The 21,395-nt window shown below is 50.2% G+C and overlaps 2 protein-coding genes across 5 annotated transcripts; one reads left to right on the top strand and one right to left on the bottom strand.

The window, feature by feature from the left end:
• Positions 1-394: 394 nt before the first annotated feature.
• Positions 395-10,665, top strand: COG1 (component of oligomeric golgi complex 1). Of its 3 annotated transcripts, XM_090059583.1 has the most exons (15): positions 402-758; positions 1,227-1,471; positions 1,992-2,173; positions 2,684-2,854; positions 2,967-3,120; positions 4,142-4,352; positions 4,612-5,400; positions 5,747-5,893; positions 6,420-6,581; positions 7,075-7,202; positions 7,804-7,912; positions 8,421-8,530; positions 8,647-8,725; positions 9,499-9,539; positions 10,500-10,665. In XM_090059583.1, exons 1-14 carry the CDS (start codon positions 420-422, stop codon positions 9,514-9,516), a joined length of 2,844 nt encoding a protein of 947 aa, XP_089915709.1. In that variant the 5' UTR covers positions 402-419; the 3' UTR covers positions 9,517-9,539; positions 10,500-10,665. The 3 variants fall into 3 exon arrangements, 2 of the variants coding, with proteins under 2 accessions (XP_089915709.1, XP_089915707.1); XM_090059581.1 differs by lacking the exon at positions 9,499-9,539 and having other exon boundaries at positions 403-758; XR_016443777.1 differs by lacking the exons at positions 8,647-8,725; positions 9,499-9,539; positions 10,500-10,665 and having other exon boundaries at positions 395-758; positions 7,075-7,264.
• Positions 10,666-11,187: 522 nt separating this feature from the next.
• On the bottom strand, positions 11,188-20,260 carry VCF1 (VCP nuclear cofactor family member 1). 2 transcript variants are annotated; one of them, XM_090059584.1, is made up of 4 exons: positions 20,094-20,260; positions 18,044-18,140; positions 14,137-14,199; positions 11,188-11,884 (listed from the first exon to the last, which is right to left on the bottom strand). In XM_090059584.1, the coding sequence occupies exons 1-4, from the start codon at positions 20,138-20,140 to the stop codon at positions 11,645-11,647; spliced, it is 447 nt and encodes a 148-aa protein (XP_089915710.1). In that variant the 5' UTR covers positions 20,141-20,260; the 3' UTR covers positions 11,188-11,644. The 2 variants fall into 2 exon arrangements, with proteins under 2 accessions (XP_089915710.1, XP_089915711.1); XM_090059585.1 differs by lacking the exon at positions 14,137-14,199 and having other exon boundaries at positions 20,094-20,258.
• Positions 20,261-21,395: the final 1,135 nt, after the last annotated feature.

The following is a 21,395-nucleotide window of genomic DNA, read 5'->3' on the forward strand; positions in this document are numbered from 1 at the left end:
AATACTGCCGCAACAATCCACACTGCTGGGTTCAAGTAGAGCCCCCAGAGGGCTGGCCCTGCTGAGGGCCATTTGCAGGAGGGGACACGGCCCCGGAGATGCGGCATGGGGGGACCACATGGCCTCATTAGGATTGCCTTGCCCCTCACAAACATGGCGGCTGCCGCTTCAGCACGTGGTACTTTGCCCCTCACTAAGATGGCGCCCAGAGAAACCTCCCAGGAAGGGTCCCGTCTTTATCCCTCAAAATGGCGCCGAGAGAATCGCCCCCTCCTCTTCTCCCAGAAGTGCCACTGCCCCTCACAAAGATGGCGCCAGCAACACCCACCATCACTTAGGGCCCCCTCCCCCCGACAGTGCCGTGGCCCCTCATAAAGATGGCGCCGAGCGAAACCGGAAGCATCTCGCCCTTCACAAAGATGGCAGCCAGGGGACACGTCACGGGCCCGGAGCCGGCTGCTTCCGGGGGGACGACGGCGGCCGGCAGGGCCCGCACGCTGAAAATGGCGGCGGCGGCGGAGGCGGCGGCGCTTTTCGAGGCGCACACGGCGGCCGAGCTGCGGGCCGTGGAGAGGCGGCTCCGCGCAGGCATCGAGCAGAAGCGCGAGGAGCTGCGGCAGATGGTGGGCGAGCGCTACCGCGACCTCATCGAGGCGGCCGACACCATCGCCGACATGCGCCTCAGCGCCGAGAGCCTCCTGCGCGCCGTCACGGGCCTGCAGCGCAGGGCGCCTGCCGGCCCCGCCCGCCCCGCCCCGGTCAGCCCCGCCCCGACGCCCCTTGGGCGCGGGGCCTGGAGGGGAGGGGCTGAGGGGGAAGGGGCAGGTGTGAGGAGGGTGGGGTCATGAGGGGAGGAGCTATAAGGCGCTCCATGAAGTGTGGGGGGGTCATGAAGGGCCAGGAGGGGGTGGGACCACGGGGGGAAGGGCACTGGCTGTCAATCCCCCTCCCCCAGGACCCTCCTATTGAGTGGAGGGGAGGGGGCATCTCCCCTGTGTTGAGGGCTTCTTCCTCCTCCTCCCCCCCCCCACCACACACGAAGTGTCCCCCAATTCCTCTGCACCCCCCGCCCTGGCTCCCCTGCTTGGGTGGTGCTGGGAGGCTGGGGCCAACATGACCCCCTGGGTCATTAGTGCTCCGCCAGGGTGGTCCAGCCTCCGGGGGAGCTGCCATGTCCCCATCCCCGGGCCCAGGATGAGCGGCTTGTCCCTTGTCACCCCGCACAGGCCACGCCGGCCTCACAGGAGACAATGTACGTCTTGGCAGCGCAGATCAAGCTGCTGCTGGAGGTGCCCGAGAGGGTCTGGAGCGCCATGGAGGCCTCCCAGTACCTGCAGGCCACGCGGCTCTACCTGCTCTGCTGCCACCTGCACGGCCTGCTGCGGCTGGACTCCGCTGGCTCCTGCTACAGCCCCGTCCTCGCACGCTTCCCCATCCTCGTGCGGCAGGTGGCGGCCGCCACCCACTTCAGGTAGGCCGCCCGGCTAGCTGCGCCCGGGCCCGTTTCTTCCGCAAAGCATTTCACTGCTTGAACCCTCAGCCAGCACCTCCCAGAGCCATGTTCAACTCTCAGGCCCCGACCTGTCTTACGGGGGGGTGGCATAAGGGTTCTCCTTTTCTATGTAGAAAAACAGACCTGAAAGTGAAGCAGTTTACCTCAAAACACATGCACAGGTGGCCTGTAGCTGGTACCACTCCCAGGCTCTGCTCCAGACAGAGCTGCTCACCATCAAGTGCATGTGTGTGGTGGCCTATTCCTTCTTCCCCAACTTATTCTTGCATCAGAGACCACGTGTATGTCTCAGTTTATTTAAATAAAACTGGGGGAGAGCATTGCTTGATGAGCCCTGGAACTTGAATTGCTCAGTATTGTACTTTGCCACCTTGTTGGCTCCTCAGCAAGTCTTCTGCACTGCTGCCAGACAGGGTTGAGGGATAAGACTTGTACTGCATGCCCACCCCCTGGCAACTGCCTCGTGTTTCCCCGGTAGATCTACCATCCTGCACGAAAGCAAGACGCTGCTGAGAAGCCACACCGTGTCAGACCAGGCGGTTGTTGAGGCCTTGTGCTCCATCATGCTCCTGGAGGACAGTTCTCCGCGCCAGGCCCTGGCAGATTTCCTGCTGGCCAGGAAGTCAGCTGTTCAGCAGCTTCTGAACCAGCCCCATCACGGTCAGTACAACTGGCTTCTGAGCTGCTCTTACAGGACGCAGACATTTGCGCATCCATCTTGAAAAGGGAACAGAAACCAAGAGCAAGGGTTTGTAACCACAGTTCTCCCCAGGAGTTTTGTTGCAGTAGATCAGGACTAACCGCTCATTACATCTCCCTCAGTCATTTAAAACAGTGGGGGACCAGAACAAATAGGGCTCCTTGCTCAAATAGGGCTCCTTGCTCAGTGCCGCTCTTGCAGACTGCTAGGCCACGCTGGCTTTCCTTTACTTGCATGTTGCAGTGGTGACACTGCTCAGTTTCTTGTGGTCAGTCAGGTCTTCCTCTAATTATGGGAGTATCTGGATTTACCAAGTTGAGCATCATACCCCAGTTATCTCCACAGTAAAGGTTTCCCGGCAGCAACATGGCTCCTAAGGAGGAATGTGCTTTCATTATGCCCAGCCTTGTCCTCATCTCTGTTACCTGACTCTCTTGCTGGTGCCTTTGCTGAAAGTCTTCTCTTTACAGGGGCTGGTATAAAAGCTCAGGTGTGTTCACTGGTGGAGCTGCTGGTCACAACCCTGTATCAATCTCACGCCCTTTTTTACACACTGCCTGAGGGGGCACCCCCTGATCCATCCCTGACCTGTGGCTTACTCTTCTCAACACTGGAGACCATCACGGGCCAGCACCCAGCAGGTGAGCTGCCTGGTCAGCCCAGAGCTGTGGCTGGGCTTCCTAGTATTGAAACTGCAGGGACCGAGTAGTCCAGATTGGCTTGATCCAGCCTTGTCCTGCACAATTCTTCCAGGAAAAGGCAAAGTTTTGAATGAGGAGATGAAGCTGGGCAGCTGGTTCAAGCACCTGCCCAGGTCCATAGTGGAGTTCCAGCCAGCCCTGAGGACCCTGGCACACCCCATCAGCCAGGACTACCTAAGAGACACACTTCAGAAGTGGATCAACATGTGAGTACACAGAGGGAGCTTTGATTAAAGGATGGGATAGGACAGCACCCATTGCATCAATCTCTAGCGAGACGGGGGAGACTCTTGGACACTGCTGCCTCTAGAAGGGGAGAGCATGCTCCCTGAACCTAGACAGCCCCACAGTACCCCGTAACATGGGGGATGAACAGTGAAGCAGACTGTGCCCCTTCCTTCTCATGTCACACACACAGCAGTTCCCTGCACTGCTTGGTGATCAGGCTCCTTCAGCACTGCAGTAACCAGAGGCTCTTAATCAAAGAAACAAGCCCTTGTGGGCCCCTACCTGTAGCCTTCATTCAGGGTCCAGCACCTCCTTCCTCTCCAGTGTCCTCCCAGGCACTGAGGGGGAAGCTAGCAAGGCATGCCTTATAAAGACTCGGGCCCCTCCCTTTACCTAGAATGCTTTGCTAAGAGCACCATGACAGCCATACCTCCCTGCCCTCTGTACAGTGGCTTATTCTGCCCCTTGTGACTTCTGCCTCAGGAACCCCTGCAGGCGTAAACAGCTACAGCTGGAGTGAAGCCTGAGGTCTCCTTTGCTTGGGAGATGCTCTCAGCCCAGCCTACTCCTGGCAACTTTCCTCAGTTTCTCCGTGCCCAACAGACACGGCTTACTCCCCTGAGAGCAGCTCCCTCGAGGGCCCCATTGACACTGAGCTAGTGAGAAGGAACGGTTAGCGTATGTGCACTGTTTGTGTGGGGTTTTAGCCCAAGGTTGTCACAGTGCTGGTCCTTGTGATGCTGGGATCCTTTCAGGAGAGCGTGTGATGTCGCATCCTCAAGACAGCAAGTTTCACTTGGCAGGAATGCAGCTGGCTGCACTGGTGTGGGGAGAATGTTCCTGGGTTGTTCCCAGCCCTGTGGGTGCCCCACTCATAAAACTTCTGCCTGGGCAGGAAGGGTCCCAGGATCCTCATGCAGGCCTACCTATAACAGCACAGCGTGCACTGCGGGTGCCATACCTTGAGCCCATGGCACTGAAGTGAACCATTGCCCTCAGGTGTAATGAAGATATCAAGTCTGGGGTCTCCAACCTGCTGATCTATGTGAAGAGCCTGAAAGGCCTGGCCGGCATCCGTGATGCCGTGTGGGAGCTGCTGACCAGTGAGTCCCTGAGCCAGAACTGGGAGGCAGTGTGCCGCCGGCTGCTGGATAAGCCTGTCTCCTTCTGGGAAGACCTGCTGCAGCAGCTCTTCTTGGACCAATTGCAGGTGAGGCACAGCTGGTGGCTTGGTCAGGCTGGTTCCAGCAGCTTGAAATGGATGTCAGTTGTCTGTTGCCCAGCCTGGCAGTCCCAGGTCCAGGCATGGGGTGGCTGAGACTGCCCAGAGAAGTTTGCACAACAGCTTCTCTTGCCACACTCAGAGGGGAGAGGGCTTCATCCTCCAGCATCCTACCATAGCCTTGAAGTGGCTGACATTCAGCCCAGGGCCTGAGTAAAGCACCGTGCTCATTCACTCTCTCTTTCAGACCCTGATGAAGGAAGGATTTGACTCTATCTCAAGCAGCTCGAAGGAGCTCCTCATCTTGGCCCTGCAGGAGTTGGAGGTCAAGTCCAGCTCCTCCGCCCCCAGCAAGCATGTGCAGTTTGAACATAACATGGCCCTGTTCCTGTGGTCTGAGAGCCCAAGTGACCTGCCCCCAGATGCTGCGTGGGTCAATGTGGCAAACCGCAGCCCATTCACCAAGAGCGGCTTGTCCATGAAGGCCCAGGCCCTGACCCCCTGCGTGCAGAGCTTCTGCTCTGCTTTGGACACCAAATTGAAGGCAAAGTTGGATGACCTCCAGTTCTACCTCCCCACAGACACCTCCACTTCCAAGGAGACACTGAGCTTGCAGGCCAGGACCTCAGCCTTCGACCGCTATGCCGATGCGGGCACTGTAGAGGAGCTGCTCCGTGATCACTGCGTTGCCTGCATCCGCCACATGCTGGGCTGTATCCGGGAAGAGCTGCAGGGTGCTGCTGACCAGCTGGACAGCTGTGCTGACCCCCTGGGCAATGCCAAGCTTGACGCCGTTCTCTTCATGGCAAAGCTTTGCCAGTCACTGGGTGAGCTATGCCCTCACCTGAAGCAATGTATTCTGGGGAGAGCGGGGAGCCCTGAGATTGTGTTGCGGGAGCCCCGGGCTGCAAAGAAGCTGGGGAAAGGGAAAGCCCAGGAGATGGATCCCAGGCAGGCCACATGGCAGGAAGTACGGGAAAAGCTGCTTCAACAGAGCCTGTCGGCATATCAGATCTGGAGCTCAGCAGTTACCAAGGTGAGTAGCTGGGGTTCTCAGTCACTGTTTCCTAGAGTGGCTTCTGGTTCACTCACTGCAAGCAGAAGCACAGCTGGTTGTCTCCCCTTCCTCTAAATCATGCTGCTACCAGCTGTGGAGGCACCTGGGCAATTTCTGAGCAATGCCAGGCTTAGCTTGAACCCTGCTGCACTTAATCTTCCACAGTGAAGACCAGAGGAAAAGGCTATGTCCAGTTTAGCCTCAGCAAATTTACAACATGGAAAACATGCGGGTTCAGCATTTCCCCAGATTGCCTGAGCCCTGGGACCTGTTACCAGGTCATTGGCTTTTCCCTGATACTCACCAGTGCTTTTGTCCCCTCTAGGTCCTGGTTCAGCGTTTTGTCCAGACACTGTTGTTGGATACGCCCGGCTCCATCTTAGCGATGGCCACCAGCTGGGATGAAATTGAAATCCAAGAGGAGACGGAGTCTGGGAGCAGCATGATGTCGAAGATCCGGCTCCCCATGCAGGTGGGAAGAACAGTGCTCTGGAAGCAAATGCAGGGAGGAGGACAGCTAGGAGCAGCAGTGACTCTTGTGTCAGGCAGTCATCAAATACATGTCACTGCAGGAGGGAGCGTTGCAAGCCAGAGCTGGAATACTAGCAGGGCAGGGACTGTCTTTAGCCAATCCTTATGTGTATAGCCACAAGCTAGATGGCAGAACCTGCTTTCACTGAGAGGAAGCACTGACGCAGATGACCTTTCAGCTTCAGCATACACCAAAATGCAAGACCCACAAAGCCCTGAGATGTGGCGTATGCAAGTTTGGGGGGTGGACATTAGTATAGAAGCAGGTGGGAAGAGAAGATCCAGTTGAAGCCAGAAGAGCAGCATGGGATGTAGAGGCAGAGAAGGCTGGCTATGAGAGCAGGGAAAAAAAAAATCACTGAAGGAGGTGGTATTGAAGACACCTCTCACCCCAGTAGTATTTGCAGACTGTGCCAGAACACCAGGAATACTTGTGGTTTTCACTGCTGTCTGTATCTTTAAACTAGACCTCCTGGTACGTTCAGTGCCTCCTCTTCAGCCTGTGCCAGGAGGTCAATCGGGTGGGAGGTCACACCCTCCCAAAGGTCACTCTGCAAGAGCTGCTGAAGACCTGCCTGGCAGAAGTGCTGGCTGGCTATGAAAAGCTTTGTGAAGAGAAACAGGAGAAGGTACATGACTCTATGGTTTCATTGCAGCACACAGCTCAGACTCCCATGGGCCAGTCCAGGGTTTTACTTACAAAACCTTGTTTCCTGCTGAGTAGGGAATATCTGAAGAGCCAGAAGTTCTGCTCTGGGAAGCACAAAAGATTTTAGGCAGACTTTAAGGGGCAAAACACTGGGGGAGGGATCCAATGCTGTCCCTGCTCTCCTCCGACCCCCCAGGTCTGTCTGAGGCAGCCTAGTTGCCCACCCTAAAACCCCAGAGGCAGTGACGCTAGATCCTGTGCCAGAAGGGGAAGTTGCTGCTTGCAGTGACAACCCCAGCCATCTGCCTGGCAGGGAGACAGAGCTTTGCAAGGCCTTGCATTCCCTCTGCCACTGTGCGGTTGGGGCGGGGGAGGGAGGAACACTTTTAAACACGTTCCTTGTATAAAAACCCTCTAAAGAGCAATTGTAAAAAGGTGTTGAAGCAGGCCCTTCTTGACTGTCCCCTTTGCAGAGAGAAGGTGCGTTCCCACTGACCCAGAACAGGGCTCTGCAGCTGCTCTACGATCTCCGTTACCTAAATATCGTCCTAACTGCTAAGAGCGAGGAAGCGAAAACCAGCAGGGTCAGGCAAGATTCCAGGTGCGGGATATTCCCTGTGTTCAAGCGCAAGCAGCACCGCTGCCATTCGGGCTGCCTCCCAGGTACCTGCCTCAAAAACACACTCAAACCAAGGAGCAAAGGAGCCAGTGAGAGGACTCCTCTAGAGATGGCATCAAACCACACAGGAAGCCCTGTAGGATAGCAGAGTGGGCCTGCAGGTCTGTGCTAATACCCACGGGCTCTTCTGGGGATGGAAAATGGCAGTAGCTCCTCTCCCCAGCATAACATTCACTTTTAAAAGGGAACGGAGTGCAGTTAGATAATTCCCAACTCAATCTCTTGGTAACACTCAGAAAATGGCAATGGAAAAGCTGTAACCACTACTCCCACCTCTGCCATGGCAATAAAAGGGCCAAGGGAGTAAGAGCTGATTGAATACAAGGGGGTTTTGTGCACCACAGTGAAGCAGAGAACTGCTGCTTCTCTGACCTGTAGCTTCTGCCAGGTTGGAACGGAGGCCCCTTGTTGGAGGTGGTTCCAGAGGGAGGGAGTAAGGGAACATGTTTGCAACTTGTCCACCCTCTCACCGACTTGCACTAAAGACGAAAACATGACCAGCATCTTTCTGATCTGCCGGCAGGGTTGAGAAGGTGACCGACTTCCTGGAAGGCCACATAGATCCCTTTGACTTGGATGTGTTCACCCCGCACTTAAACAGTAACCTCAACCGCCTGGTGCAACGAACTTCTGTAAGTTCAGGGAAAAGTCACTCTCTGCAGCAGGAAGTAAGCGTTGCAAAACAGGTTTACTGCTCTTTTCTTGGCTGCCGAGTGCCAGGAGAGAGCGCTCTCAGCAGTGGGAGGAATATTGAAAGCCTCCTGGAGATGAGAGCAGCTTGCAGAGAGAATTACATGATCATTCATGTAATCTTCTCTCAAGTCTGATCAAAGAGGAGTCACTAGAATCTGTGAAATGCTTGGGTTAAATGCTGCTAAAACCATCCCAGAGTTCTGCTGTTACAGTAGCAGGCAGCTCTGATGAAAGGCTGGGAGTCTAAGAGGGTGAGGAGAGACATTTGGTACTCACTTCGACTGGAAATTAAATTAAGCACCTGGCTCAAAGCATTTTGGCAGAAGGAGGAAGCAGCACACCACACAAAGACGTATTATGCAGCACACCCACTATCAGCAGGCAAGGGTGTCTGTGCAATCCTGCACTACCAGAAAGAAAACAGAGCTGCTCTCTCCTGTCTTGTAGGTTCTGTTTGGCTTATTAACTGGGGCAGAGAATCAGTACATGAGTAGAAGCAGCACTCTGAGCTCCCAAGAGGCTCACAATATCTTGCCGCTGGCATCGAGCCAGATCAGGTAAGTTGCTGTACCACTGCCTGCATGTCCCAGCCGCCCTCTGGCACGATAACATGTCAGAACCCATACTGCACTATGATCGACTACATTTTCTTACCTGCTGATTTCTCCCCAAGATTTGGACTTCTGCCTCTGAGCATGTCAAGCTCCCGAAGAGCTAAATCAGCTGCAAGAAACACGGAGAACAAGCCTCAGGTCAGTCAAGTAATTTGCCCTTACCTTGTGCTCTAGGTGTAACAGGGGCTGGGAAGCCACATCAGCAGGGTTCCCAGACAGCACCAAAGCATTAAGAAGTGAGCCAGTGGTTCTGGGGTGCCTATGGAGGAAAAATAGTTTGAGCAAATATAAATTAAAAAACGCATACAGAGATACGAGCAGGCAAATGTAAGTCCTCATTCTTGCTTTTACGGAACGCCCCAGCGGGTCACTCTCCAAGTGACTTGCTGAAAGCCACCAGCGAGTGTGGGGGCTCTGGGGCAGAATACAAAGCGTTTGGCAGCCCTGAGCTCAGACCTCAGGAGCAGTGGTTGGCTGTGGAGGTGCTGGAGATAGGTGCACTGGTAAAAATTGGCTAATTTCACCCCCACCTGCCATAAAGTTTCTAGCACCTGAGTTCGTTAGTTTGGGGGGGGGGGGGAGTCGATTAGTGCACACTGTTCTGTCTGAGCTAAGCTGCTGCCATTCCAGTCAGTGTGCACAGGGCTGGCGATGGTCCCTCTGCAGCATACCTGGCAAGTGGACCGTGCAGAGGCTGTGGGGCTTTGCAGAGGGTTGGAGACAGGTGGCTGGATCAGAGTATGAGCACCAGGGCACAAGACCACAGGCATCCCCCAGAGAAGCGCAGCAGAAACTCGACCAGATGAGAAACAAAGACAGCACACAGGTCTGATTTACTTAGAACTGAAGGGAAGCTATGAGCGATGCATTAAACAACTGAATGATGCTAATTAATTCTAACTCCCTTCCAGTATGGTGCTGACCTGTAAGCTCCTGAAGAAGTCTTGCTTAGGTATTTAAGCCTGTGTGATTTCTGAGTGGCTTGCTTTTCCTGCCAAGGCTTTGTGGTGTGCAGTTACTCTTGTGAAGAAGAGCAGACAGCTACTGCATCAATACACATCCCCTGCACTTTGATTGGGCATAGCTGAGCTCCCATGCTGAGGACTGAGAGCACTGTGGCATGCCAGGCTGCTGAGGGACTTGGGAGTTGTAATGCACCCTTGCTACCAAGTCCACACTAAGCCAGTAGCTCATTCTGTTACTCTCCAGATGCCTCTCAGCTGAGACGGAAGGGCAAGTGTGCTACTCTTGCATTCAATAAAGATCACCTGGTTTTGCAACAGCAGCAATGCCCATAGAGGTGAACCCTGCTTTAAAAAGAGGCATTTTTTTTTTACTTCCTGCTGTTCAGGAACAGCTGGAGGCAGTGATTCTGTCCCTCTGCCTCTCCCAAGTGTTATTCTGAGTGAGTTGTGATGCATGTGCAGTTTCACGTTAACCTCCTTTCTCTAAATTACTGGCAGATGCTTCCCTTACCCCCAACACTCGTGATCCCAGCAAAGCACTTAGACAAAATAGGGCCAAAGAACTGTATCCAAATCATATTCAACCCTTCCTGCAGAAATGGCTAACTCCACCATCTCGTCTTGGAGCTGTGTAGGATAAACGAAAGCAACACACTTCTGCTACATATGGCAGAAAGTTACACTTTTTGCCAGAAACTAGATGCCTCACTGTAGACCCAGGTGCTAGCAATTGTGACTGTTCATTACAGCACATAGAGGGCTTAATGGTATGAGTCGCACAGGGTATGTGGCAGGGTGAGAAGGGAGCAGCAGGGGCTTGAAGTTAATCAGCTGTTTCTCTCAAGTTAAGTTCTTGATCCTTCTGTTTGAGCTGTTTTCCACTTAACTGAAAGCCGTGTCTGGAAGCAGCCCCATAGTCACCCCCTCTCCCTTCTGAAAACCAACAGGTTCCACCTGCTGCTGTTTTGAGAGCAGAAGAGGCGGCTTTCCACCCAGGCTCCTTGTTCAAGCAGCTTGCCACAGAGGAGGAAGACACCTCCACCCCCTCTCTCTTCAAGCTTGGCTGGCTATCGAGCATGACCAAGTGACCCAATAAAATGCTTTGTCCATTTGCTTCCACTCTCCCTTTTTTGATCCCACCCTCATTCCTGCATGCTTCGCTTACCTTTCTTGTGTGGCCTGTTGTTCTCCTGTCTGCCCCAGTCACAGTAGGGTACTCTGGTCTCTTCCTTGACCTGCTTCTAGGCTAAGGATGTTGTGGTCTGACCACTGGAGTAGAGGACTACCCCAGTCAGCGCACATTTCCTTTATTACCTTGTAGCCGAGGGAACCACCCAACCCAGCACTCTGGTTTGTTTACAGCAACACCGTGTTGAGTTGGAAGTGACCCCTGTGCTCTTCAAATATTATCTCTAGCTGAAACCTGCTTTGGGTTCTAGATCTTCCCAGTTCTAGGCTCACCTGTTGTGTCCTGGCAGTACCTGTGAATGATCAAACAGGCTAGATCTTACCAGGGAAAGGCCAGCTACTGCTTGTCCTTACAGTTGACCCTACTTTCTGAAAGCATGTCCCTCTAACCCTTAAATGCCCAGACTGGTACGCTGATGTCCGAAAAGAAGATAGTTCACTATGGAAACTTATTTACTAGTTTATTGAAATTAAAAAAAAACAACCAAAAACAAAAAAACAAAAAACAAAAAAACCAAACAGAAGAGACTTATAAAACTGAAGATGAATGTTTTGTAAGAACTTTTACATAAAGCAACGAGTTGCTAACAAACAGATTGGGCAGTCAATTGGAATTGGACCATTATGCACTCCTATAAACACAGATCTGGATTCTCAGACTCAGCTCGACATGTCATTTGTACCCACCCCAAAAAGAATCCTATAAAAATTGCTTCAAAGCCCCTTTTGCATTGCAATAGTGCAGCAAACCACAAGTAAACAATTTCCTGTTAACCTGTTATTTCAAATATAGACTGAAAAGGCAACAGGCGTTTTGTGCAATTCCATTTTAACAAACTTGAAGTTGAAATATCAAATCTACACAGTGCTGTCCCTTCACAGAAGGCAAGGAACTGCTGCTTCATCATGTCGGAGGGCGCCCCCGGCTCTGTAAGCTATGAAAGTGTGCCTCCTTCAGGATCTGGTTGATGTGGAAGTAAGGACCTTGACTTAGTGCAGACTGCTCCTGAAGGGACTGAGAGGTGCCAGGGCTGGATCCTGCAATGATCTGGTTTAAGCTGCTTTCTGGACCGCTTGCTCTGTCAGGGCTGTGGATGCTACTGCTACTACAACTGCTGCTGCTGCCGCTATCGCTGCTGGAGGACTATGGAACAAAGACAAGGTTACATGCAGGTGATACTTAACATGGTTCTTCTCCTATGCATATTTGTAAATGGATCAAACTTCTTCCAAAGCTCCCGCCCACCAAGTTTCAAAGCTCAGGTGTTGACCGCTGAGCCGTTCATAGATGAACTCCTCTGAACTACAAGACAGCATATTTGCACAACAAGCACTTGGATGATGGTCAGTCTATGGAAGCACTTCAGAAAGCCAGTGATGGGCAGGTTACTGTGGCCATTTCAGCACAAAACCCACACAGCAGTTCTTTGCAGCCTCACTTCCACCCCCTTACCTATGGGAAGCTTCATAACCTTTTGGCCTAAAAACTGGGGGGGCGGGAGGGAGAGCCATGATTCCAGTTAAGTTGTGTTAGTGCAGCAGGGCAAAAAGACTTGGAGTAGGTGACAAGAACGGCTGAAATAACTGTTTTCAGACTAAGCGCGGTGCATCACCCGGTCAGTACTCGTAGAATAGCACAAGATGTGGGGAGCTTCCAAAGTGAGGCAAGGTGCCAAACGCCACAATAGGATGCTCGCCCGTGTGGGGCAGTGAGCACTGCAACACCACACAGCATCCTTGCAGCACATTTCCACTTTGCATCGGCAAGGTAGATGTCAGGCTTTCTGCATCACAACACTGCACTGCAGTGAGAAAGGTTGATCCAGGGATTACACCACAGTCTCAAGGCTGCTAGAGTGCAAGCCACTAAAACAACTTTGCATGCGACAGTGAGGGCTGAACTCATGATTTAGCTTGCACAAGACAACAGTGTCCTGCTGCCAGGGTTTAAGCATCTGCATGTTTTATAACAGGCACCACAGAAGTACTCATCAGCCACTCATATTTAAGCTTATTTTCTGACGTTTCAAAGAGACATAAGGTGACTGTGGCTAAACTAGATTAAGGAGAGCTAGTAAGAGGTTTCATCATTTGTTTTTTTTAGCTGCAGTCAAAACACTTCCTCTGTTGTGCTCTTCTCACGCAATATTTAGGATGTTGCAGGATGTCACAGGCCTATGAGAAAGTGACTAGTTAATTAGCTAATGTGAATTCAAACTTACAGGACAGCTAGCTCAAACAAATGGACGATTATCAGTTATAAAAAATCTTCCACGATCAATAAAACACTCTCTTTTTCCCTGAAGAGGCAAGAGGTTTTTTTTAACCACAAATATGCTCCTGGACATAGGAATATGTTACATTTGGCCAAATTCAATGAAGAGATGTTTGCAAGGCAAGTACAGCTCCCTCCAGCTTTGCGTTGATCACTGGCGATGTGTAGGGGCACACACGGGAGCATGTGCACCCCCTGGAAGTTCCAGCTGTGAAACCAGAAGTGCTGGCAGAAATTCACTTCTGGTTTCACAGCTGGTGGTTCCGGGCTGGGCAGCTGGCCGCTTGGAAACCCCACCCCACCCCCCGTCAGCAATCTGGTGCTCCTGACTCAGGAGGCACCAGGTGCCCAGGGCTTTGATTATAAAGGCCATTTTTGATTTCCATGGGGAGGGTCCATCATCTAGATGCCTGTCTTGGCAGCCAGGCTTTATAATAAGTGTGTTTGTGGGGCAATTTCTTTAGAGTCGGCAACTGCAATTTAATGATCATGACCAATAAGATACAGCTACTAGGAGTCTGAGACCTCAAAAGTCAAAGCTTCACTGCATCATCTTTGGAGAAAGATATACTGAAGAAAAGTGGCACCCACACAGTAGAGTTTGTGCCAAGCTCTGCAGCAGTGCCGGACCATGAATTTCACATTGCACCAGAAGCCACTGACATGGCCCAGTCCAAATGAGAGGTTCTCAATCAAGCCATTTCAGAGCCTGCTGAAGAGTAGACTGAGACCCAGAACACCAATTTATGCAGTACATCACCAAGGTCCCACCTAGAAGCACATGGGATTTCATTTTTGCTCTTTAAACACACCTTTATAGTCCACCTGTAATAACAAGGAAGAAAACAAAAGCTGGGGGCTGACACCTGTTGAGTCTGAAATCAGTGCAAGAACACTGACAAAGTTTGACTTGCCTGGGTAAGTTAGAAGCAAAATAAATACATAAAATAGTGTATGAGCGACTGGCTGCTCATCCTACCGGCACTTTAGAGGAGACTGCCTGAGGAAGGGGCATCCACTAAGGCATGTTTGCACTAGCACCTCATTTTTCATAATGTACACAATTAAAATGCAACACTGTTACGCGGGGCAAATTACAGCAGCCTTGGAGAGAAACCCACCGCACAGGACACTTTGTTTCCTTTTAGTCTGGTTTCTTTACTGTTTTTCGTTACAGGCACCTTCTGCAAATGAAGGTAAAAACTAGTATCAGTAATTAGTCAATGCAAGAATTTCAAGCTGCAACAGAACAAACAGTTTAGAGCCACCAGTAGTATGATGCTCACTTTCTACAGCCAAAAGCCGCCTTGTTCCAGCTGAGAGAGGAAAGTGCAGAAGAGACTGTGTCCTGGGACGCGTTTCCTACTTCTAAGGCTGTTGACTATTAGATCCAAGCAGATCTCAAGCCACTTCTGCTCAGGTGCAAAAATTCACATAGGGTATGTGAAGCCCTTTACTTTCCATATCATACTGCAGGCCTGACCACTGTCTATTATTAAAAAACCCTTTATAAATTAGACTCACAACTAGACTAGCAACCCTTGAAGGTAGGTGAAGCCACTTCAAAGCTTTAGCTTATTCTGCTCCTTCATTACGTAGCCTCAGACTTTGCTCGACTTAGACCCCAGACACTGTGATTCAGTTTAAGACATTGCACTGAAGAGCTGCAGCGACTTCTGTCACCATGGTACTACTTGTGGGGACCTGAGCAGAAGAGCCACATTCAGTTTGAGAGCAGGCACCTGCTCCAACACAACTGTAACACACTCAGCTAGTGAGAAGTGATTTCCTGTCCTGACTTGAGCTAACTAATAACACTGGAGCCTGTGGAAACAGGGTTAAGCAAGAAAAGGTTATTCAGGAAGGAAAAACATTAGTCAGGCAAGGCAATGAAGATCCCCCATCCATCCCCAGGAAAAAGTTCTTAGCAGCTCTCCTTGCTGATTCTGTTGGTGGATAAAAGCTCCATCTAGCAATGCTGCAAAGATACTTGTCAGCTGGCACCTTCTCAGACCTGCTACGGTTCTATGCAGATCCACGTATGCTGTAGCGGAGGAATACAAGACATTTGCACGTATGCATTTGAAGACAGAACCAAAATTGTTAACCTATAAATGGACATTTACAGCAAAACCAACCACACCAAGCTCATGTCTTGGAAAAGGTGAGGGCCAAAGTAGATTGGAAATGTTGTGGTGAACATTCGACGTGCGGCCCCTGTCAAGTTTTAACATATCCAGGAGCTGCAGCATGGCCATTTCAAATGTACATTTATGAATCAAACAACTCTGCAATGAGCAGAACTGATAGGTGCTGACAAGAATCCCAATTTTGGTGGCTGGAGGATCTAGTCAAAATATCAAGCATGTTGTCTATGGTGTGGGGGAAGAGCTTTGGGGAAAAAGAATGAAGATTTTTGGACTGAATCTAGCTCATGCAGGCAATGAGATAAAAACTGCCCAATGCATGAGGGCTACTTAGAGTCACAAGTCAATGCCCCATCTGTGAACTGTCATTAAGAAATAGTAACGCTGTATGTAAAAAAAATATATATTTTTTTAAAAGAACAATGCCACCTAAACACGACATGTAAATTACTGTCAAGTGCATAAAGCAAATATCCTACCATCCTTAACTATTATTTGTAATATTATAGGGTATGACATTTTCAGAAAAACAGATTTTCAAGTTCATGGTCTGCCTTTAGAGAAATCAAACTCAACAGGATGCCTAAAAGACAAAAGAAAGTTATCTTTTAAACCAAGAAAGGGGAGGGAGAGGGAAGTCACAATTACTTATTTATAATTTCATTTTAATTATGCATTTACATTTACCCATCGCCTCCAATACCCTGAAGCTGATCTAAAGTTCTGAAGGAGAGCTGCCTTGTTTCTGTACTTTGCAATTATGAAGCAGAGACGTTACACACAGTCAGCAATTTCAAAGCGGTATGAATAGCATGTTCATGCACCACAGACAGAAGAATTTAACTATTTGGCATGGAAAGTTTTTAAAAAGCCTCTGGAAAAAATATTGATTTAATCTCATCGTTTAGTTTCAGGGCACACTTGATTCAATGATCAAAGATGAGAACAGCAAGAAGGAAAAGTAAAGCATGAAGAGTCAGCTCTTGCAAAAACTATATGCAGCAGCAGCACTTACTGTGAAGTCTAGATCCTACAGGCACAAATACCACCGATGTTTTTAACTCCATGCCCAGCAGGAACACTCCCCCCAGTACATCAGTAAGATGAGATTCTACTTTTTCTGCACATCAGTGCATTTTAATTTGTTAAAAGACAGACTCTGGCAATGCAGGTGCATGCACAAAATGGTAGGCTCAATGTTAGATTAAGCAATTTGATTTCAGTTCAATTTTACTGATGGCACAGCAGGCAGGAAAACCATCACCCAAGGTTCATGCCCATGCTTCCAATGTGCAGACAGTTCAGAGAATCAGCAGCTGCACAGAAAGGCTTTATTAGAGCATCCACTCACTCTACACAGTTACTCAGTTGTTCCCATTTCTGTGAATTTACTAGTTGCCAAATCCAATGTTTAAATGACAAGCAACAGTGTTTCAGAAGGTTTTTCCTGAAATTCTAAGTTTCAGTACTCTTAGTTCAATCCTTTGTTCCACACTAAAATTCTTCCCCCTCCCGCCACAAATCTTGTTTAGCTATCAACTACTCCATACATGTCAAGTGATGTTTATAACCTGTTTGACACGTGATTCAGAGTCAGACAGGAAGCAGCTGGTTTTTTTGCTCTGCCCATTAAACCCCAGAACCAAAAGGCAATTTCATCCCTATACACAATACCATACTCTGTCACACCAGCCACTAATTTTCAGGGAGAGACTCTTCCATCTGTTTTTAGCAACATGCCTCTCTGGAAATGTGGGTGTTATGTACATATATTGAAAAATCCTAATACAAAGCCATCTCATTTTAACTTCCTGAAAGACAAGGTCTGAAGGAATCTCCTTCTTGCACCACTTATTTCTAAGTTTGCAGTCGATCACTGCAACTCAAGAGTACAAACACCAACTTTTCAATGTCAGCGAGTACAATGTAAGCAGCACTGGACACAAAGCACAGTTTGGAAATAACGATTTTTCCCCAAAGGTTTCAAAAGCAGGAAATCAACTCTCTATCCGTGCATGGCTCTTTCCATATGAGGATCAAGGAGTACCATAAACATTACTTTTATATGATGCGGCCAATGGCTCTGCAAGAAATCCATGGGAACTTTTTAATTTCAGCAAAGATTAGATCCCCAGTCTTAAAATACCCACAAGTTAAAAATCCCCCATTTTACAGGCAGGGACAACCAAGAAACTGGGAATTTAGGAGGTTATCAATTGTCTCTCTCGCACACACAAACACATAAAAGCCCAGCAGAGCAAAATCCAGAGAGCTCACAACTCTTGCATTAAAGACGAGACTCTCAAGAGTAAAAACACTTAGCATCAATATTGTACTCTGCAAACAGCAGTCTAGCATTATTGCTTACAAGGAGCACTATCACAGCTACCAACATTACAGAACTATTAGCACATGGAAGTTTCTATTATCAATTAATTCATTTTAGTTAGTAACAAATAAAGGAAGTTGGAAGTGTACACAGCCAGATGAAAGCAGCCACACGCTCCTGTAATCCATTTATTATCTTTCTCGTTTGGCTATACCCAAAACTCAGTCCCTGAGGGGCAGGGAAAGTCTCTCTGCTGCCAGCATAATGCAGTGGCTGCACAAGTAAGTGAATTATGGAATATCAGATATGTGAAAACATTCATTCATGTAAAAGGTTACCAACTGAAATGGAAAACATGCTGATTTCCAAACCGTGGGAAGAAAATCCAGTACTTGAAACTCTTGAGCCTGGGCACAGCGTTATGCTTCACGTATGAGGTATTTGTACATTTGAGCAAGTGATTTTTCCCCATAAGCAGAATTATGCACATGCCAATTATTACTTCAGTTCCAGCTTAAGCAAAACCCTGAAGCAGACCAGGAAGCATCTCACCTCTGTATCCCAGGAGTCCTGAAGGACTGCGTTTCTGGTACTACGCTTAGTTTGTGGGATGTGGCCATCTTCTTCATTACCATTCCGCCTCCTTTTCCTGAGGAAAGGTATGGAGGGGGTGGGGGGGAGTTAAAAACTTGGCAGCCCATTCTCAATTTACCTTGCCTCATATATTGCCTCGTCTAAGCCGCGAGTCTTAAACCGAAAAACTGCAAATGATAAGTACCTATTGAATGCTCCAAAAACCTAACCTCTGCTGTGGATTTACATTTTTTTCCCTGCAACTTAATCATTAGAGAGAGCTTGGAAATCTCCTTTTTTTTTTTTTCCAATTTTTTCCCAGGCTGACATTTTCAAAGCAATCTAGGGGTTACAGACTCTTATTTTGCAGTAAAGTTAGCGAGAACCATGTACATAAATACTCTAAACTCCTCTGAACATCTCAGCCATGCAAGTAAGCTGCTTAATACATAAACATTTCTAAAAATAACCCTGGGGATTTTGAATGACATCCGCTTGTCTAAGAAAAGCAGCAGGGAAGAGAACAGCAGTGACTAAGTCTTCAATAGGTACCCAGTTAAGTTCATCTTGTTTACATGCATCCTGCAATCAAGACATCCATGTCTATCTACTTCCTTTATCTTCTCAACCCTGATAGCATTTGAAGCCAGGTCAGAGGACAGCTATTTTAACTCCTAAAAGCATCACAATTAAGACCCTGCAAAAAACATCATATGCAAAAGCCAACCCTGTTAGCCCCTCACTGCTTTGGATGTCTCTGCCCCACTTTTGTGACATCAGTCCCGCTTCATGGGATTATCAAGACAAAACACAGCGGCAACTAATAGGCTTTTAAGAGGCTGACATCCCAACAAATTAGCAATGTTTGAAGAGGAGCACCATCCAGCTTCTCCCATCCCGGTTTGTTTGCTGACAGCTGCATCCAGAGGCTTGTCAGGGTCCACATGCCAAACAAAACCTAGGGCAAAGCTGCTCCAGCTGCCAAGAAGCAAAGTACCCCACGTTAACGCCCAAGAACAATGCCTTTACACGGGCACTGCTCTGTACAAAGGATGGGACCGCAGAACAGGGCACTGGGACAATAAGACCTGCCACGTACTGGGTCAGACCATAGATCCGCCTTGCCAAGACTCTGGAGTCGTACCAGGCAGAGGCAGAAGGGTCTGAACAGCGTTTTCCCTCCCAACTATTCCTCTCTCACTTGCACCCTCCAGCATTTAAGGCCTAGGGAAGGCCTGATTTGGAGGCCATGCCCCTCGATCCCACACTCAATAGCAGCCGATGCCCCTTTCCTCCAGGAACACACCCAAGCCTGGCGAAGCCGTCAGCTTCCCCCATATCTGGCAGCAATGAGGTCCACATTTTAATTACAGGCTGCATGAAAGAAAACATCCTTTTGCTCATTTTAAACTTGCTACTAACTCATTTCAGTTTGCGTTGCCCCATCCCTGTTTTGGTCTGGAGAGAGAGAGTCAATAATAAATCCCTACTGACTCTCTCCTCGCCATTTACAAGCAACTCTTCTTTGGGTAGATGCAATGTATTTCATTATGCCAACTCAGCAGTTTGAAAACAGTTCTTGGCAAGCTTTTGGGCGCAATCGCCCTTCTTCAGGCTTAAGGAGTCTCTGCTGGTCTGAGACTCTAACAAATCTCTGCCATTTAGTATTTTGTGAACCCTTATCATGCCCCCCCCAAAACGGGTCTTTTCTACACTGACCAGGCCTGGCCTCTTTAGTCTCCCTGTAAGGAAACCCCTCCACCGCACTCATCACCCTTGCCGCCCTTCTCTGGGCCGCCGTTCTGAGGCACGGGGACCAGAACTGGGCGCAGGAGTCAACATGTGAAGGCATCAGGATTTATCCGGGGGCGCCCCAATGCCTTTCGTTTGGTTCACAAAGCCCACCCCCGCCACGCCCCCGAGATGAGCACTCAGTCCTACCCCAGCCCCTCCCCCACCCAGCCCAACCAGAAGCTGCCCCCCTCCCCCACGCCCGGCCCGGCCCGGCCCGGCCCGGCCCGGCTCTCACCGCTGTCGCGCTCCCCGCTCGCTGGGCAGCGGCTGCCGGCAGCTCATGGCGGGCGGGCGAGTGTCGCTCGAGACCGGGGCGCGGCGGGGCGGAGGGAACAAATCCCCCTCACCTCACACCGCCGCTTCCGGCGTCTCCGCCTCCTGCGCAAGCGCAGTGCTAGCCTCTCAGCCCCGCCCCCCCACCGCGCAGGCGCACTAAGCGAGCCGCGCTGCGCGCTCCTTCCTGCGCAGGCGCATAGGCCGGCCCCGCCCCCCGACGGGACGGAGGACGGAGGCGCTCGGCCCATGTGCGCGCGCGCAGGAGGCACGGTGCGTCGTTCCTTCCCGAGGGGCAGGGATCTGGGGCTCGGGGCGCATGCGCCCAATCGTGACAATAGCCTCTTGTGACCTGAAGCCCCTCCTGTAGGTGCCCGCAGCTTCGCCTGTTTGAAAAATGCTGTTTGTAGGGAGGTGGGGACTCGAGGTATCCTCGCAGCCCGCTAGCCAGCCTGGTTACTGTGCCGCGGCATCAATAGTGGCGTTTCCCTAGCAGGCAGTGCTGGAGTCACCCTGCTGTTAAGAAGGTCCCCTAGGGACTCTTAAAGGGCCACCCTTCAACAACAGCTTTATAAACACACGCTCTCAAAGACAGTCCTGCAACAACAGCTTTATTGCCACCCCTCACTGCAAACAACACCCCCCCAGCACGCACAAGCCCCTTGCATCCCAGCCAGGGTCAACCTTGTGCCAGAGCAGGATTGTGCCTCTCTCAGAGGCTTCCACCCCTTTCCAGACAGTTCCCTGCACTCACACCCAAGCAGGCTCTGGGCTTGTAGAGCAGGCTGCGCCCTCTTCCATCCAGCACCCAGCTCCTCCTTGCAAACAGGAAGAGCAGCTGGGGGGGGATATTTCCTGTCCGCCCCCGCCAACCCTCTCCTGCTTTTTGGCATTGAGAATCCTAGGAACGAAGGGCCAGAAATAGTATAAATACAAAAAAAAAAACAACCCTTGGTTCCAAAGTGATACCTTTTATTAAACCAATTGGGATAGTCCAAGAAAATGGTCCTTTTCTGCAAACTTTCAGGATCCAAGTCCCTTCGTTAGGCTCTGAGGAAAAGTATAGATGGTAAAAAGTCCCCGTGGGTAGGAAATAAACTTCATTTTTTGCGCAGAGGAAGCTGAAGGGGGAAGGCTGTCCCTTATGGTCCACAGGAGCGTCTTTGCAGCTGTGCTGAGTAGCTCTTTGATGTGTAGATCGGGTACAGTTCCTTCCCTAGACCCATCAGATGGCTGCAGATAGGGTTGCCAACAGTGACTGAAG

The sequence above is a fragment of the Crocodylus siamensis genome, chromosome 8, assembly GCF_052110815.1.
Source record: "Crocodylus siamensis isolate JL-2025a chromosome 8, ASM5211081v1, whole genome shotgun sequence".
Lineage (NCBI taxonomy): Eukaryota > Metazoa > Chordata > Crocodylia > Crocodylidae > Crocodylus > Crocodylus siamensis.

Bases quoted from the DNA above. Each gene is read 5' to 3' on its own strand.
- COG1 (XM_090059581.1), top strand. From the start codon at position 420: ATGGCAGCCAGGGGACACGTCACGGGCCCGGAGCCGGCTGCTTCCGGG. The intron at 4,353-4,611 runs GTGAGGCACAGC...TCTCTCTTTCAG, and splicing joins TCTTCTTGGACCAATTGCAG to ACCCTGATGAAGGAAGGATT. The intron at 5,894-6,419 runs GTGGGAAGAACA...TCTTTAAACTAG, and splicing joins AGATCCGGCTCCCCATGCAG to ACCTCCTGGTACGTTCAGTG.
- VCF1 (XM_090059584.1), bottom strand. From the start codon at position 20,140: ATGAGCTGCCGGCAGCCGCTGCCCAGCGAGCGGGGAGCGCGACAGCG. The intron at 14,200-18,043 runs GTGAGATGCTTC...CTTCATTTGCAG, and splicing joins AGGACTCCTGGGATACAGAG to AAGGTGCCTGTAACGAAAAA. The intron at 11,885-14,136 runs GTGGGTTTCTCT...TTTGTTCCATAG, and splicing joins GAAACAAAGTGTCCTGTGCG to TCCTCCAGCAGCGATAGCGG.